The sequence below is a fragment of the Dicentrarchus labrax genome, unplaced genomic scaffold (genome assembly GCF_905237075.1).
Source record: "Dicentrarchus labrax unplaced genomic scaffold, dlabrax2021, whole genome shotgun sequence".
Taxonomy (NCBI): domain Eukaryota; kingdom Metazoa; phylum Chordata; class Actinopteri; family Moronidae; genus Dicentrarchus; species Dicentrarchus labrax.
The window spans coordinates 10,067,237-10,087,353 of NW_026136710.1; the positions used below are offsets into that span (position 1 = coordinate 10,067,237).

At 38.5% G+C, this 20,117-nt stretch overlaps 1 protein-coding gene across 2 annotated transcripts in view; it reads left to right on the forward strand.

The window, feature by feature from the left end:
• Window positions 1-20,117, forward strand: part of LOC127370511 (astrotactin-2-like) — a 249,299-nt gene that overhangs the window by 39,974 nt on the left and 189,208 nt on the right. For both annotated transcript variants that reach the window (XM_051412637.1, XM_051412638.1), the window contains exon 2: window positions 2,277-2,464. In XM_051412637.1, the coding sequence (XP_051268597.1) occupies window positions 2,277-2,464 (188 nt within the window). The remainder of the gene's footprint in view (window positions 1-2,276; window positions 2,465-20,117) is intronic.

The window sequence follows — 20,117 nt, forward strand, 5'->3', positions numbered from 1 at the left end:
TCCCAGTAACGTCTGGCTTGTTGCCCAATGACAAGCCTCATAGCACAAAAGACAAGGGCACACACACACACACGCACACACACAATGCTTTTGCCTTTAAGTAGCATGCTTACTGAGCTTCCTCATCTACATAACAATCGTACGGAGGTAGGTAACAGCCCTCAAAACTCTATTACTGTCCATCCATCCTGCATGTGATTGCTTCTATTACTGCAAGACTCACAGTTTTTCACCTGAAAATCACTTTTGATTTTGATCAAAATAAGTGTCAATGTTATGCATAATCAGAGTTATTTAAAGCTTTCTGAAATGCACATAAAGCATGTGAGCAAACTTCCAAGCTAAATTTGACAGGAGTTTGATAAGCTCTGTTGAAAACAGTAACAGATGGCAGGAGGCACCTCACTGTTGGCCCAGCAGATGAAGCTTTATCTCATGTCAAGGTGAAAGGTCAAGCAGTGTCTCTTCAGCCCGCAGATTAAACATAAAGAGCTGAATAGCCAGCAGTTATGGCATTTAAGAATTTCACACCCCACAAAATTTTATCATAAACTGTAGTCAGCAAAAGTATGGAACACCTCACTATTACTGTACAAGAGGGAGGATGAAAGTGTACTTTCAGAGAGTGTATTGGAAGATAATGTGTACATTGTCTAAATGCTCACATAATGGATTTGACAGAAATGTTTTTGACAATTTTTATCATTGATTAATTATATAATCAATAAAAAAAAAAACACATTTGCAAATGTTGGGATTTTTTTTCTGTTTTATATCAAGTAGAGATTGTATGTCTTTAACATTTGGGCTGTTGGTGAGACGGAATTAAGTCAAGTCTTGCCACCAGTAATTGGACTTCTTGCTGGTCGCTATTTTCTGACATTTTATAGACCAAATAATTAATTGATGAATCAAAAATGTAAAAATCAAATCACATAGGGAAAATATTTTATTATATTTAAGTAATGTTACCTACTTGTAAATTAAGCATTATAATATGAGGTCTATACGTTATGTCATGAGTTCTGTCATTTTCTCAGGGGATGTCTGTTGCTGCATGCTCCCTTCCTGCACCTGAGGGGCCAGGGCACTATTGAGCATAGCTCACACAACCCTCCCCTGCCATCCATGTCTTCTGACCCAGAGTCAGTGGGTTAATAACCAGCTGTACAGAAAGCCATTTGTCATTTTGCTACCTGCCGCTGATAGGAGATGTCAGCAGATGTCTATGCCCTTGTCACCCAGCCACATGACAAATACTGTATCAAGACTCGCAATCTGAGGCTCCCTGAGGCTTCTCAGTACTTCTCTACTGAACAACCACTCCCACTTGATAACATTAGATTCTTGTGCCATGATCCATATCGAGATAAACTGGTGATCCCTCTGCTCTTTTTCATCTCCTTTTTCCTTTGCCCCATAAATTGCAATTGGGTCTTTTTTCTCTTTCTTTTTTTCATTTTGAACATTTTTCTCTCTCCTTTGCTTTTAAATGTTTCCAGCTTTCCTTTGATGTTGGATACTTAATGCCAGTGCTGGCCTGAAGCTAATGGTTTTATATTGGTAGAAAATATAGGACGATTTATGCAGATAAGAAGAGGACACTGAATGGCAAGACAGCATTTCTACAGCTAATTTGGACATGTGAATTTAATAGGGCTTGAAAATCCATTGTCTTTCTATTTGTAGAGATTTTTATGTCTGTGTGTCTTGCCTGACAAAAAAGAGGAGTGTAAACAAATGGATAATAAGAGGAATACGTCTTTCCCATCTGTGACTCATTTTGTCTATGATTGAAGTGCTGTATTGATTGTGATAGCTGAAACATTTATGATGCTTGCCACTTATTAATTTAGAAATTAGACAAATCTAATGACTAATACCATGGGTGAAAAAGTTGTCATCATAAAGATTTCATCAAAGCAGCTAAGTAATATAATGGCTTGACAGTAATTCTTACCGAGCCGACTGCAGAAACGCTCAAAATTATGACAGCCTAAGAAATCTGTCCAGCTATTCAAGAGTTCAGGGTTTTAAGTTACAGCACAGTGTTGATGTGCGAGACAGAGTACTACACTAGAATACTAATGCATAACCTAACGGTCTCATGTGAACTTTGTCTTATTTTATTCACAGGCTATTTTAAATATTTTTTCATTAAAATGTTCACACAATAAAGTTTGGAAAACATGTATTTCTTACACAGTTTAAATGTCATGGGTTAAATGTTGATCTCACAAACCATTTCCTTTTTTCTCTTTCCTTATCCTCTTCAGAGATGTCAGGTACAGGAGAAGATATTTCTCAGGTACACTGGAAGCAACAGTGGCTGGAAAATGGGACACTGTACTTCCATGTGTCCATGACTGAGTCTGAGCTTCTAGCCCAGACAACACAACCCACAGCCCGGGAGCCTGCTCATGTCCTACATGAACACATGCATCTGCTGCACATCTCAGTTATGGTAAGTTATGAACACCTACTCCTGTGGTTGTGGATATTAGGGGTGGGCGATATGGGCAAAAAATAATGTCTTGTTATTCTCGAAGGCGCTTAGTGCTCTGAACGCTGAAGCTCATAGGATTTGTATTCAAAATAGGCGCTGCTAGCACTAAAAACGTGTTTGGTGGACACAGCCCCTTATCAGTCTTTTCGAAACCAAACCATTTCAATGCCAGAGAGGTAGACCCACGTCTCGGCACTAAATCATCTGAAGTACCGGTAGCTTCAGGGACTGGAGGTGTTTGCATTTTCCCTCTACCATCACAACGAGCTGCTAAACTGTTGCAAGGGGGATGCTAGCGAGAGGTCACGTGATCACATCATGTCATGAATCCTGCCATGCTGTAGAGAGTGTTGCTGCACCGTGTATTAAGTGGATGTGAGGAGTTTCCGCCTGCGTTTCAATATTTTTGGCGAAGTAATTTAAATAGTTGATAATGGAAATTAGCGTCAGTCGTCAAAACAACAATGACGATATTATCGCAAACGATATATATCGCCCACCTCTAGTGGCTATACATAAAATCAGTTAAAAATGCATGTGTAGCATGGCAAATACATACAGAAACACACAATTGTTTACAATTTCCCAGCAAGTTTGACAGTATTTGTGTGGTCTTCCACAGTGTCATATCTGGGGGTGGTTGCTGGTATTTGGACCTTCGTCTCTCTGAAAATCCTTTTTTATGGAATGTCATAACTACAGATTCTTACTCAAAAAGGAGTGCCATATAGTGTTGTGACTGCCTCCTTTCCACTGCATGGTACGGCTCAGCTTGACTCGACTCAACTTGCTTGGAATTGTTGTTTTACATTGGCAAAAGTAATGAATAGTACTGGTACTTTTTATGGTATCACCATGGTCAAGGTTCCAAACGAGCTGAGCCAATACTAAAAGGTGGAGTGAATTGGTCTGAGAGAATCGTCACTTTCTCAACATGCAGCAACTCGAATGGCCTCGTAGAATTTCCTGACTTTTTCAGCAGTCTTTTGTCTTCTGAAACAAAGTTTTTCTCCGTGCTGTGACAAACAGCCACATACCGAGAACCCCTTCAATATCCTCCATTGTTCCTGTGTTTGTGATGATCAGAAGAATCCCACCTACATCGAGGGGGTACTGTCTGCAGTGGAAAACAAAAAGTACCTTATACCAAAAGTGAGTTGAGTTAAGTCGAGCCAAGCTGTACCATGCAGTGAAAACAAGGCTTCAGTGTTTGTCCTCCCAGCTGATATTTAAGCTTTTTGATTGGAAGCATTTCAGGTACTGATACAGTTAGTGCAAAGAGTAATGATTTTGTAGACAAGAAGTCTGGTGTGGAGCTTAAGATCTTTAAATCTCTCAAAGTACGGTGAAGTCAGAGCTACGGCTGCACAGCTTATACAATGATGTACCTCTTGCTATATTATAGTAGCTCTTATTGATGGGATGCTGTGAAGGTGGGGGAATTTCAACATTTAAATTATGCATTTACCAACTGTTAGCAGGTGGAGTAGAAAGCTGGTTAGGAAGTGATTGGTGGGAGATCACTTGATCCTTGATGGGCTTGATCCAACCTTGCACCCAGTGCTGTATTCTTGTATTGTATCAGTATTGTTTCCATCACAATGTTACAGCTTTACGACTACGGTGCATAAGGATTTGCCAATCCGCATGTTCACCATCTTATCCTCTTTTTTGCACTTTTAAAAAAAAATGTATTTAGTAACCTCATATCACTTCTATGGATGTCAAGTGCTTTATCTCTTCTTGTTAACTTATTGTGAATAAACCTGGCTGTGTTTTTACAGCTTTCTCTTCTTCTTCCATTTCACTTTTTCCCTAAATTGAAACTTTCCAGGCTTCAAGTCTCATGTTTCGCACCAATTCTGTTGTTGACTTTCTCTGTCTCACCTCTCCTTGCACATCCCACCACCTTCTCTATTTCTGTCTCTCCCCTCTTCTCTGTGCACCATCTCCTTGCTCTATCCACCTCCGCGTTCTCGCGAATCCTGCTCACAGACCCACCTCATCCTCTCTCACCCCCAAAACACCTTTGCTGACACTTTATTTGAAGGGGTATGCATAACACTGTCATGACTATGCCATAAAAACTGACATAACCATGAATTAAACATTATGAATGAATATCACCGTTGTGTGTATTACTGTTTTAACTGTAATCTAGGGTTGGGCGATTGGACGAATATGTCAGCTATCAGCGATTGGCTGAGTCCATTGCTGGTTGTTTTTTTTTGGGCTGATTTTTGTCATTTAGTTTTGCTAATTTAATGGTCTGCCTCTGAAGAAAGAGAGAAGCTCAGAGCAGTGAGGGAGGTCAAGGGCAGCCAGAATATGTTCGGGTCTAACACTGTTAGAGTTGCTGATTGTTGGAACAGTGTAAAGACTAATAAAGACTGTTTTGTCCGTTTAATTTTCTTTCTGTCGGATTTGAAATAAGTGTGTTTTAAGATTGGTTAACAACATTGATAAGAGAGAAACTTTAATTTAGTTGTATTTTCTGTTTAATGCAGAAAATAGGTGTTTATTTTCTTTACTAAAGCTGTTAGACCTTGTCACACATAGTTAACTCACCGCTCACCTTCAATCCAAGCTGAACCTACTGGGGTGGCGATTGGGAGGCTGTATAGGAAATATATAGGCAATTTCTGATTGTTGGACTGACAGTGGCTGGTTGGAAAATTGCCCAACCCTACTGTAATTACACTATTACATAAAACTTTAGTCTAGACACAGTCATAAAAGCATTTGACAGTTATGTAACATTTAAACCTGCCAAAGAATGTTTATATCCCCAATGTCAAGTTGTCAAAACAAGGAATCTCTGGAGCTGCATCAACTAAAAGTTACATAACCAAAAGACAATGATAATAGTTATAAATATTTATAAATGTGAACTTAGGTTCATGTCTGTTTTCATGCCTCATGCACACATCGTCAAAGAAATGAATGTACTTGCACTTTTTCTCTTTTAATTTTTCATTTATCTAAACCTCATGACCCTCCTTTCACCGCTCTCGTATGGCTGCGAATATGGCAAAGGTACAAATTATGGGTTTGGGAGATGGATTATGTCTTAAATGGTGATGAGCTTTTATATCAGTGTATTACCTGGAATGACTATATTTTTTCCAGTGGCAATGACATTTTTTAGAAAGGCATTTTTTGCAGCAGACATTTTGAATTGATTTTACATATTTTATAGTAGGAAAAGCACAGGTATTAATAATAACAATAATAATGGCTCACTTCGGTTGAAGTGTCCCATTATTGACAGAATGCACACTAGGGAATGAACATGCGCGATGAACACATTGCAAAAGACAGCTTGAAACGCAATGAATAAGAAAAATAATTTTATTTAGGGATGGGTACAGAACCCCAGTATTAAACAGGCCCAGGAGCCAAAGACTGCATTTATTATCATGCTCCACCTTCTCTTCTGGCTTTTTTTTTCTGGGCTGAGCTTCTCCACATACACACACATAGGCACAAAGAGCAGTGAAGTGAATAAAGCAAAGTCAATTCGAAAATTACTAATTGGCGACAACTACGCTCATTATCGTTTGCAAGTGCAAGAAAACATTTTTGAGTAAAAAGGCAACACTTTATCAGTACACCTGTTCAACAAGCATTTATATAAACACATCTCTCGTCCACCTCTGCTAGCTCAGCTAATAGCTAGCGTGCTGTCTATCGCGCATCGCAGAATTTCTTCATATTTTACAGGCCTAATGCACAATTAACGTTGCTTGGACAAGTGGCGGCTCCCATGGGTTAATGTAGACGCTGCTAGCATTAGTTATATCAGAACAAGTGAGATTTTCTTCAGTAAAAGAAGAGCAAAGAACGGCGCTGAAGGCTTTTCTTGATTTAAAAGATATTTACTTCCAACTGGCTTCAGTAAGAGTTTACATTATGGTTTATTGGTCTGATTAGTTTAAGTTCACCCGTAATAGAAGTTCCTGCCCTTTTCCAACGTTATTTTCCGACAACAACTTCCTAAATGGTTTTGTGTAACAAACCATCGGGCGCAGTCAGGTTAATGCACAGTGCCAGGAGCAGAAATCAAAACAGCAAACAGTTTTTTTTACTGTGACATGTCAAAATGTCCTCCATGAAAAAGGTCTTTTATCAAATCTGTGGTTGTCTTGCCAACATTCCCCCGTCTCAGTCATCTTTTATACAAATGTTACTTTTATTGCAGTAGATAGATTTTTTTATGTATTAAATTCAATTTATTTTAGCACATTTTATGTATTCTAATATATTTTTTTATTGATTCGGTGTGTCCATTTTGTTCATTGTATTTCTTTCTCCTGGAACTGCTGCTTCTTTTGTTGACAGTCCATAGACATGCTGCATAGCTTAGGCTCACAACTCTAAATTGGCCATATGTGATTGTGAATGTGGTTATCTGTCTATGTGTGTTAGCCTTGTGAAATAGTGAGCAGTCCAGGGTGTAGCCTGGCTCTCGCCCAGTGTGCAGTGGATGCTGAGATAAGCCCAAGCCTCTTAAGACAAAGAACAGAACAAACCATTATGGAATATCGATGGATTGATGTTTTTTTTTTTTTTTTTGTTACATTTGCCATTTGATTAATTGATTAAGATAATGTTATAATTATTTTATAATAATATTCTCTTGCACCTCACTGTCCTCTGCTCAACAATCTCTCATACATCTTTATAATTAGACACTGCTTTATGCTCCTATCCCTCTCATCTTCAACCTATATCCTTGTATCCTGTCCTTTTAGATTTGCCTGTTTTGTGTATAAAAGTCTCCATGGTCTTGTTCCACCACCGCTGAATGAATTCATAAGGAAAAAGACTCTGGGAGGTATGAGCACCAGGGCTTGTGATAGAGGAGACTGTGAAATTTCCCACAGGCGCACCATGTATGGGAGGAACGTGTTGTCTGTTGTGGGGGGGGACATTTGGAATAGTCCCCCCCACATACTCTTCTTTTAAAGGACAACTAAAACAGTGGCTCAAATCAAACCAAAAGTGCGACCACTAACTGGACTTGAGACTAATTGAACATTACTTTTTATTGCATTGTTATATCCTGTCTGGGTCTGGTGTCCTTCTGATTGTGTAATGTATTGTGCTGTGTGTGTTGTCTCTTCTATTTGTATTTTCTCTATTTATTTGCTGTCTCTTCTATTTGTATTTTCTCTATTTATTTATTTATTTATTAGGGGCTATGGATGCAAATTAGCAGCTTTGCTATAATCCGGCATGTTTACAGAGATGTTTAAATATCGATGTTCATTAATGTGCACTGTCCCTATCCAAAAATAAAGCATGCATTATTTTTTATTATTATTATTATTATTATTATTATTATTATTATTATTATTAGTATTATTGATTAAATAACAGCCCAGGTTTTGGTATGCATGCTAGAAACACAAGATACAAAATGGGGACCTGCTCTATAAATCTTTTCTCCATAGTACCACCTGTGGTGTAAAACTCCAAAAGTCCAACGAAAGACCAAATACTTATTTTCCTGTATGAGCACAAGTTGGCTTAAGATGTGACCATCTATGTATCACATTTAAAGCCAAATTTTCATGAAATTCTCAACGATCCTTGTATTTTGTTTTGCAAACAAGAGTTTCTAGTGGCATGGTATCCTATTTGTTACTTAGATGAAAATGTTTTTAAACCTGCATAAACTGCAAATACAGAGCAACATTAGTGTTTGTTGGAGCCGTGTTTCTGGACATCTGCCGGATGTAAGTCCAATATTCATTCTCCTCTCATAGTCTCTTTTTGATGGCCATGAGAGTGGGAGGAATGAAACAACAGTATTAAACAGTATTAAAGCTGCACACTGTAAAAACTAAGCTATAGGTGGAAAGACGGTGATATGCTTTGCAGAGCTGAGCGGAATTGCAGAGTCGGATGATAATTGACACTTTCTAAGCCGAGCCTTGTTTTGCTCTGTGCCTATATTTAGATATACTATGTGCTAGGTTTGTCTATGTTGAAAAGACAACCAAAGGGACATATACTGTATATGTACTTTTGCTAACATTAGCTTAAAATGTGGTGGTTACTTTTATCCAACGATCTTCAAAATTGGGTTGTCTTTTCAACATAGAACAGCATAGCACATGGCATATCTAAGTACAGGGAAGGAGAAAGTTGACCAAGCCTTGCTTAACTGTTATTGGAGCACAAAGCAAAAGGGTTGTAAAGTACGGTCAATTAGTGAGTTTGTTTCTACCAGCAACCAGTTTGAAATGTGTCATCCATTGTTTATTGAATATAAATAAATTGATTAGTATTTAAACAGAGTTTTATACATTTGTGCGGGTATACTGTTTGCAAAGACTGTAGTATTGTCCTTGTAAGAGGCTGTCTTTATTTTCTTGGGGGTCTAAAAAATAGACATTAGTGTATAAAATTCAAAGAAGGAAGGAAGGAAGAGTGGGTGCATATCAAGGCAGTCAGAACAACGGGACAGGAGGTGTGGTGGTTTGGCCTCATGGCCTCAAGGTGTCTCCTGGCTCTTCGAGTAAACATCACAATGTCTGATGCTGTCAGTTTTGGCCCAGACTGAAGTGTGAGCACTCTATTCTTCTGGCGTTGAGCTGTCAGTTTCTCACTCACTCAAGCAATCGTTTTCCCAACTCTCTCTGCTTTTTTGCTGTCCTGCCCCTACACTGTTTCTCCATCATATGAAAGCAGGAGACACAGACAGGTATCAGTTTTAACACAGGTTCAAATGACAGTTGACTGATGTAGCAATCAGATCGATTTGATTTACGGTAAATGACTTACTCGGATAACAAACTGATTTGACAGTATTGTCTTTTTATTGTTAGATATACTCTACAGTGTGCTAGCTATTGCATAGGCTATGACTTCGTTTTTTCGTTTGTTTGTGTTTTTCATGTAACATGGTCCATGTGTTCATTCAAACAACCTGATCTTCTCTATTATTCTAAGTATAAAAAAGTTAGGCTTTAAATTTAATTATAACTGCAACCTCATAGTCATACTACATTTTGACACCGATGGTACAGTAATTATACTGTACATTTGAGATGGATAAATTTAGATGAAATTCCCTGCTAACCATTGTTCATAAGTGATCACATAAGCAGAGATGCCTTACATCTTGAAACTTTATGTTCTGATCCTTACATCAAGACACTTTCCTAAGAACATATCTGTTCTTATGTCAGTTAGTAAATGAGTTTTAATTAATAATTACTTATTAATTAATTCTGCCTTTGAAAGAAAAGGACTAGAAGTGTTGGTTGTTGCATTAGTTCACATGCAGTTTTAAAAGTTTGATTGTGAGGTATGTTGAAGAGTTGATGTACTCTGCACAGGCTTGCATAGAGGACACTACAGTACATTCATGTGCATGTTTGAAATTATGTTTAAAATGTATTAGCTAAGATATTGTAAACTATTATACTCTTTAAAACCAAATGAGGGTCCTTCAGGAGCCCCCCAAAAAACTATATGGAATCATGAAATTAGAACTTTCCACCAGTTTAGTCATATTTTAGAAGTCAAAAAGTGAACCTGGGATGTCAGAAGTAAGGGCACTACCTCCCATGACCACATAATACCTTTGTTTTCTATGTTGGATTATGACTTACTTGTCTGTCTTGGAGTAATGCCCTCTGCGTAATCTAATCTTATGCATCTAACAATACTAAATCAAGTTTTTGCATTGTGGCATAACATCATGTACTGCTGCCTGGCTATTCCTTGGGGCTTTCTGAAAATGTTTGATTTGCATTGTGTAATCAAAATGATCGCACACACTTTAACAGCTATTGCAAGGATTTTATTTGTTGCGGTTGGCTTTTTGTCAAACAGCTTTTAGTCTTTGCTCTGCTCTTTTGATTTGTACCTCAGAGGGAAGTTCTAGCAGGAGCCAAACTGTGATGGTAAATCATTGGAAGGGTAGTATTCTATATATCAATATCAGTGAAGTACTTCATTGCAGTTCGCTGCTGTCTGTCACTGTCTTAACTGCTGCCTCAGACTCTGTACATAAGTAAAATCTAGCACTTGTGCTGCCATTTCTTCTTCATTGTACATTTGCAAAAATGGGAACATTAGAGGCAGTGTTACAGGAAGTATGAAACCAACAAACACACAAACTCACACAGAGTAATAAATCTGTTAACACTATCGGAGACAAAGATGATTGATAGAATTTAAACCATTTCAGAAGGAACTTTCACAGCTCCATAGAAAGAAAATGAGAAAAAAAGTAATGTGATTCATGGAATTATTAACACCCAACACAAGACAGTTTGCCTCCGGAAAGGAGTCACACCGGTGGTTTGATCAGACCTCTGAGATATACGGAAGCAACCCTTAAACAAAGGCCCCCATCGCACCGCTATGACGGATCTCAGAGAAAAAGCAATTTTCTCCACTCAATGCAACCTCTACACCAGACACCATCCATGATGCACAAAGCATGATGCAATATAGAAAGTTTTTTTGGGGAAAAAAAGAATTATAGGTGAGATATAATTGCATTCCCTTCTCATCAGTACTGGGAATGATATAATGCAGGGGGAATTTGAATATGGAGTTCAGAGGAAACAGCAATCAGTCATTTTGTGTGTAGCACTGTGGAGGATTTTTCAAAGAAATGGCATGTTTGAGTTCACTGGGAGGACAGGTAGTATTTTACCGAAATGAGATGCAATAAAAGCTGGCAGTTCAAAGCCTTTCATATGCCACGTTACAGAACATAATCATCTATTCCGTGAGATGTGGGTGTCTGTAGGACAACACAAAATGGAAATTGGACATGTTTCATTGACTGACTGGACATTATGTTGAATACACCAGTTAACCAATCACCAAAACAAAACAAATAACTAAAAACTAAAATGAATAGGAAACATTTCGTAAAATCAGTCCGGCTCATTTATTATAACTGAGCGTATGCCTAGGGTCATTTAATATTCCTAAGCTCACACAATGTGAAGAGAGGAACTACTATTCTTATCTCTGTCCTGATAGATATGCATGAAGATACAGTGCACCCTACACGGTTGAAATGGCGTCCTTATAATTAAGCAGTCACTGGTGATATATGATCATCGGTGCGGTGGGTCATCGAGACATTTGAGGCAATTGTGTGGAATCAGGGGCTACAGAAATTAATTTTCACCACACTTAGGCATGCGCAGGCATAATGCTCCTGTGGCTGAGGTTGTTTTCAATTATTATATTAAAGTCCAACTAAGTTAGATTTTAATTGCTTCAAGCTTTAATTGTTTCAGTCACCTTTTGGTTTGTATGATTTTACATGTGTGTTATTGTACCATGAATACAAAATCAGTGCTAATTAAAATTACTGGTAGCCAGCAGCTTAAGAGACTGACATGAAGCTTCGACAGTTAAGAATTATTAGAAAAGTGATTTGCTTAAAGAGCTTATTGTTCTTCTGTGCCATTAATGAAGCTTCGTCACATCATGACTGCTTAGTCTATCGCTTCAATTATACTTGCACATCACATACAAGTTTTTAGTGGTATATAAAGGTTCATTATGCTCATTTGCCGGCTTTTTAGCATATATACAGCAAAAAAAAAAAAAAAAAAAAAAAACAGTAATTGCAATAGCTCTAATGAATATTGAGAAGAACATTTATATGTGTGTTGTCTCCTCATTTCGTGTTGGTTTTAAAGACATCAGACTAGTTTTAAGACATCAGAGCATCACTGTTACGTTGCATGTACCCAAGTTAGGAAAAATGTGGATTTTGCAGTTTCCTAAGCACAATACCTTTACGTTGTTTGTGCTTATAGTGCATTTTTCCATTTATATGATTTAATATGCTGCGCTTACAATCAAACACATCCTCATACAATACAATACAAATATACTTTATATGTTATTACCTTCCAAAATGGACCATATAACCCTACTAAAAACAACTCTAGAACGTTTATATTGTGCTTTTGTTAACATAACTTTGTTTAACTGTATGGTTTTTAGCCTTAGCTGTACGAATGTTTGACTTGTTGTATTGGATTGCCTCTCGCTGCTGCCTCTTGGCTAGGTCATCATTGTCAATGAAAATTGGTTCTCAATTGACCTATCTGGTTAAATGAAGGTAAAACAAATAAATAAAAGCGTGGAAGCAGGACACATTCATTGGGTGGAAATATTTAAATTACCTATAACTGGATTCTAATCGTGGACAGCAGGCTATAAGCGACAAAAACTAATGAAGCTTGTGGCAGGATATGTGGTGGATGAAATGTGTGACTGTGTGCCTTATTCAATAACAAAAACAACCGCTTTCTGTGCGTGGAAACAAAGATGATGAGAGCAGTAGGATCATTTATAGTATAGAGGCCATTTCAGTGCAAAATTGAATCACTCTGGACTGGAACTGGTGAAGAAAAACCGTGGTTTACCAACTGACCTGGACATAAAGTGATGATGTACCTCAAGTCTAAAACACGTTTCCACTACAGTGCAGCAGCATGTCATATGACACTTATCATTCGATGCCCCTAGTACACATGGATTAAAAAAACATGGACTAAACATGGACTGAAACATGGATTGCTGCTGCTGAGTTATTTGATTACTCACCCGGAGAGAACAATCTCACCAAAGGTGATGTCTTTTTAAAATAATATAATATTCTTTTGTCCTGTTTTTTTTAATTTCACAGCAGGCTTCTCCTTGTCTATTGTGACAGTTAAAACTGCTCAGAGACATCCCATCACTGGACACAAAAAAGTTAGAGAAGCTATGATGAGCGTGTCTGAGAAAAGGCTGCTTTTCTATAGCATCAACAGTCGATGCATAAACATAGAAAAACCTTTTGTTTCAGACCCTGATGCATGTATTGCTATCAGTAAAAAAATAATTGTGCCATCTGTTTCCATGTCTCACACGTCACTGGTGTCTTTCAGACTTTGTGTCCCTCAATGTCACATGCGCAGTTAAAGTTAAGGACGTTTCAGGACAGATCAGCATCACACATAGTGACAGCGAGAGTATGCTACAGGCCCCAGCCAGAATATATTTGTTAAATGAATTCAAAACTTAATTTGCAAAGAACCATTTTGAATTAAATTCAGTAGCTTGAAAATTATATTAATATATATGCTTTTTGAATGGAATTTTCCTAACTCAAATTCAGTTTTGTTCATTCAAGTTCAGCTTTCATGAGAATAAGGGACTTTTTTCCTTGAATAATAACTCAAAGACAGTCAAAACACTTATCTTAGCTAACGACAGAACATGTGGCACTGTGTCTTTGCTCATCACTTCAGACAATGATCAAGTCTTACTCTCGTAAGTATTGAGCTGGGAAGATTGGGCAAATTGGCATTTAACCAATATGGCCCCATAGCCTGGCAGACATGTAGCTATCATAATCATCTTCGGCTGCAGGCTGACAAGACAAGCGCACAACACTGTTCCCAAGTTCACTCTACATTGAAGAGACATTTTAATCTGTGACAATCAAACAAAATCCAGAGCCTTCAGCTTTCCCCTCAAGCTCTCCTACTAACCCACTGAATGCTGCCATGGGGAACGGCCCTGAGTTCCCTCCACCCTTTAGTCTAAGGGGATTCCCCAGTGTTCTCCTTAACCTTTCTGACAATTGAGGTCTTCTGAAAGTCAGCCCATATGTACTCATTCCACATATAAGGCTTCTCCGCTGCAACTACTTCAGCTATATTCTTTAAACCTGCTATAACATCTCTACTTTGCGTGGAGTTGCATGAGAAAAAAATCCAGAAAAATCGAAATGTATCTCCATCCACTGACAAATAATATTTTCTCAGGTTGAAGGTAATTTAGAACCTTTTCTTTGTACAAGAAACAGAATTAATATATGTCTACATATGCATTGCATCAGCCCAACAATCCATCGGAGATAAGATAGAAGTCTTGGTAGAGATGAACAGTTTAGAGGATGACATGCCATCAGGGTTCGAGTGTAAAAGCTATTGATAATAGTGCCAAAGAGTTAAGCAGGCTATGTGTTTCCATGTTCTAATCTATTTTTTGTTTTATTTCTGTCTATGTCACTGCTGTGGCCTTGCAGGATGTTCATTATAGACAATGCATGACGAGCGCAGATGTTCAATAATAACGCACCACATGCGTACTGAGCAGAGAAGATATTCCTCCCAATAATACCCCTCCAGGCATCCTAGACACTAATGTGGCCATTTATGTTTTCTAGTGCTACTGTAGATTTGTAAGATGGATTCTTGTGTAGCAGTTTTCCAGGAAGGCAACGTACTTCGACATCCTAATAGGCGCTCACTTAAAAAGAATGTTAGTGTTCTTCCCTTTCTACAACATTGCAAGCACATTGGGGTGACCCTCTCATCCACTGGGACTCTCTAAATGTGCCTAGTTGCAGGAGTGGGCCTTAGTGTCCCTATTCCGGGCATAGTTCCTTTTGGTTCTTGTTGGAAGTCATAGGGGTCTTTTTGAAAGACTATTTGTCCTCTCATCTGTTTTTCCTTGCATGTTCCCATAAAGGTGAACATTGGGGTAACGTCAGGACTAACCTTGCTGCTAGAACAGATTCAAATGTCAAGAAAACACAGATGGTTTAATTTGACATGATTTGTTTCCTATTCTGGGTTTCTTTTTTGTTTCCTGTAGAGTTTAGCCTGGTTAATTTGAAACTGCCTCTTACTAAGTATATTGGACTATACTGTATTTGCAGATTGAGGAGCATGTTCCAGGCTTTAGTCTTTCCTGCTGAAACTCCTGCCTGCCAGATGAAAATAAGGGATGTGACTGCTTTTGCATCAAACAAACACGTTAGTCTGCACATTCCCCACTTCAATTCAATAAATGACCTGCTCTCCACCTTGTTAATTGTTCTTAACCAGAGCCATTAGTGCTATGACATGCTGTTTGGGGTGATACTGTTGATGTAATTAGGAAACAAGGAACATAGTGTTTCATAATTTGCTCCTTATAACTTCATGCCTGCTGCACAGTTTAGTCATCAGGTTCTTGATTAATCAGTGTTTGTCCTTTGGATTTGTTATTGTCTTACAAATGATGTGAAATCTCTTGCATATTTCGAAAAATCAGTCAGGAATAAATGCTGCTTCCCCTGGAAATTCTAATTATAGTAACCTTTTAAGTAATAACAAGGAAGACGACTCTTGTGATCAGTGATCTGTAGTAAGATGTGAGTTATTACTGTTATTAAGTTGTTGTTGTTTTTTTTAAATTGCAGGACTTTTCATGATATGAATCACGTTTTTTATGCAGTTATACTTGTACGTGTGGTCTATGCAGGTATTTTCCCCCATACTCTGAGCATGGATATGAGGCCAGTAGTACACTTGGGGCAAGTGCAAAAAGTCTAATTTCCTTTAATTAGTCCGTAAGGAGGACATGAGCCTTGTTACGGACCACTATTCACTATAATCTTCTACAGCAAGTGACACCATATACAGTAGGTCAAGGTGTTCTTTATGTGTTCTGCTCGGGCCTGGCTGTGTCTCTTACGTGTATCCATAGGGGAGAGAACGGTACAAGCAGCTCTTAACGGAAGCTTCCTGGCATGGTTCCCACATATTCTCATTCATAGCTGCTCTGTTCCCAGATTTTAGCAGGACACTAAACACATGGTCAGGTGCTGTGGTGCTGCTTCGAGGACTATGCCACTGTCATGATGGCTTGGATCCAGGCGTTGGTAGTGACATGAATATAGCAAAGAAAGGACTGTTTGTTTGTCTTTGGCTTTTTTAGTAAATTACGTCATACAATATGAAGTCATGTGGGCATACTTTTATAGAATCCTCTTCAAAGTCATGTTTCTACAGTAGGCCAGAACGGACAAACAAAAGACTGGAACAAAATGACAAAACAAGGCAGTGGAAACACTAATTCTTTTGTTCACTGGGGCTGCCAGAATCAACACAAATTGAAAAATCCTTGTAGCTGTTTTAAGTAAAATAGTTGACATAAATTGTTTACACAAACTTCCTCTGGCTATTAAATACTCAACCAGAAGTGCACTCCACTTTTGGCTGTAAAACACCCAATATTAAACTGTCATTATCTAAAGCTGTTTGTTTTTGGTTTTACAGTCTCCATAGTTTTAGAGCAGCTATAAACAGAAGACAATAGTTGGAACCACTATCTAGCAGTGGCAACTGTTTGCATTTGCAACAGCTCATATATTTTCATATATTAGGTCAAAACTGCTGTTACCTTTTTCTTTCGTGTAGCTGGCACAGGTTGAACTGGAACTTTACGGGCTTGAGATCTGAAACATGTGTGACACTGTATCCTTATTTGTTATAACAGTGCACATTTAGCTAGTGGACGTTTAACTGTGCTTACCTCACACCTGGTGATACAAATGTCAATGATAGGATGAGTTTTGAGGTTTCTCTGGTTGTTTTGCTAAGCTTTGTGTATAATGTTTTGTGTGATTATGCACGTGAATGACCCTGTGCTACATTATGTGAGGTTGAACTATACATCCGGGTCTTCATGTTTGGGGGAGGGGCTCTCCCTTTCTGCATGATTATTTGGGATCACTCACCCCTTTTAGAGTTTGAATGGCTGTGTTGTATCCACCCATCCATTTTCTAAACCCTTTATTGTGTGTACGGTCACAGTGGGCTTGATTCTACCCAACCACTGGGCAAGAGGCAGCATACACCCTGGGCAGGTCGCAAATCCGTTACAGAGATGACACACATAGACAGACAAAAACAAATTACACACATCTTCACAGCTATGTGCACCTAAGAGTTCCCGAATCACAGTTTGCATGTCTTTGGACTGTGGAAGGTCATGCAGACACTGGAAACAGAAAGTCCACACATAGTTGCCTTAGCTGGTTGGTGGATTTTTAACCCATAACTTAGGTTGAATTGTTGAAGATTGAATTCGCTGGTTAAAATATAGGATTGCTTTAATACAGCAGTTCATAGCAAGCTTTCCGAATGCGACCGTGGGAGTTTTTGAGTTGCATGAAGATGAAACTTTCCCTATATGTGCATAAAAAGAAAGTTATTGGTCTGTATGAGTGTGTATGTGTAGGCTGTATACTGTACTCATCAGCTGCTAAGATACTGTTTAGACAGTTCTATTAACAATTATCCTTTTCGGAGAACACAGGGACACAAAGGTGTACAGACAAACTTGATGTTCTGCCACGTACACAATCTAGCTGTCCCTCCTTCACACACACAGCACGTGCATGCTTGAAAAAGCAAACTGCTGTAATAGAGCACTTGTTTGGCTGGACAAGTGTCATGACCAAAGCAAATTAGTTCCCTTCAGACTTCCAGTAACTGTGGAAGTGAAAGAGGGAGGATGCTATTAATAGAGACAAAACTCAGGTAGAAGTGGCTGCATCCCCCCCATCTTTGTTTCTTTCCCTTTTTCTTCTGCCCATTCACTCCCCTTCTCACTGTCTGTTCTGTTGCCTGGGTAACAGTTACCGATGGAGACCATGAGTCCGGGGGAACAAAAGAAAAGTCTGGTGCTGAAGGGAGAGGATTATTGAATAACTGTGTTCATGCATGCGCTTTTGGCTGCTTGTGTGTGTGTGTGTGTGTGTGTGTGTGTGTGTGTGTGTGTGTGTGTGTGTATGCATGTGTAGATGCTTGATTGATATGTTTGGACATTGTAATTCCAAAGAGTTGATGTGCACAAGTGTGTAACTGATTGTGTGAGTGTGGAGAGGGGATATAGACTGTTTATAAAATAGTTTACCCATAACAATTTTACATATCCATTTAAAAGCATGGCGTACTTTACATGAAATTACAAGAGAGTGTGTGTGTCTTTGCGTGTGTGTGTCTTTGCGTGTGTGTGTGTTTGCGTGTGTGTGTGTGTGTGTGTGTGTGCGTGTATGGATTTCAATTAAAGCCTGCTTAATCAATGTATTGTTCAGGGATAAATTAAAATGAAACAATTTGTGGAATTGTAGATTTGTAGATTTGAGGACCATTTAGGGGAACAGTCATTAACATGGTCTCCTTAGAAATGTGTAATTGCAGCCACTCAAAAAATTAAAAACATCTGCAAACGTCTCTCCAAACCTGTAATTGCCAAAAAATACAATCTCACATTTAAAAATATACAATTAGTCTAATGTTGACCGGAAATGTACCAGACCTTACTTCATATCTGTCTATTTCAATATGTATAATGTAATATATGCTTTTTTTCTATATTGTGACAGTCAATTCGAAACATTTGGGGTTGGGGATGTGATAATTATTTCTTTTATTTTTAATTAATTTTAATATTATGTCATAGTTCATTTACTTAGGTTCACAGCTTTAGTTGTAGAGTAAGAACAAGCACAATAGTAAGCCTTCCCTGCCACTCTAGACAACATCATATATTTGATTGTATTTATAACCATATTCCTTTTTCATATACTGTACTGTACTGTTTGTTTGGAACCATTCCATGACGCTCTCATGTGCCATACTAAGTTGAAACTATGCAAGTGTTTTTTTAACATCAAGTTTGGAAACCAGGGAACACTGAAATGAGTATATTCAGCTGAGATGCTTCTTTATGTTGATGCATCACTTCAGAGATGTTTACTATTGGGAATTAGACCATCCTCGCTGCATATCTCATTCACCTCCATGAACTCTAAAGATAACAACTCCAAGCTCTGCCATACTAACTATCCTAAGCTGGCAGACAAGCAGCTCCCCCCCCCCTCATCTCCTCATCTCACTATTGATTCATCCCAATTCTTGCTGTTCTTTTAATTGCCCCTTGAAGCACAGTGATTAAAGTCTTGGGGAAATTTCCCATTAATGTATATTTGAACTGCTTGTTTTCCCTCCCCCTTAGTGCTAATGATAGCAGATGGGTTTTGCTAGCAGCCATTAATGACTCAAGCACCAATTGGGAACATCTGTGCTATTTGAATTGGACTTGGAAGTGTTATTCAGACCTGTGTTATCTATTAGCATTTTCAAATCAGTCAGAATCTATTACGTTTTCACTGCAGTAAAGTGTATGTCTATTTTTTTTTTTTTCCCCCAAGTGTGATTTAAAGACAGACTGACATGTTCCCTTCGGATTCATTTATTTTAACCCTGGGCCTTGGTAAAAGCAAGTGTCAATAGGAACACTCTATATTGTATATAACATGAAATATGTGGTGGAGCTGCCACTGAAGTGAGGAGACATTGCTGTGATATGAGGCGCATAGGAGAGAACAGGGATGGGGAGTTTGAGGGGGAGAGCAGGAGAAAGGCCGAAAGTGAGTTTTTGATTGTGTCTGGCATGAATGGACAAAGACTACCTTTCCCTTCAGCTGCTAGCGCTCGCTGACAGGTCTACTCTCGCAAGCTGTTGTGGTAACACTTGGCCAACAGCTGCAGATACAAATAAAGGCCTCACTTCAAGCTAAACGACAGGGAATACAACAAGGGCTGAGGCCCCCAGCTGCCTCTGATGAAGGCACACAGGCACAAGCACACACTAACACATAAAAAACACCCATAATCACATATAGCTCCATTGCATCTGGCAGCTTTCAAGGATTTCTCTTCCTCTAGCAGAGGGCAAAGTCATTCATTCCACAGTTTTAGTCTTACATTTATTCTGTATTCTATTA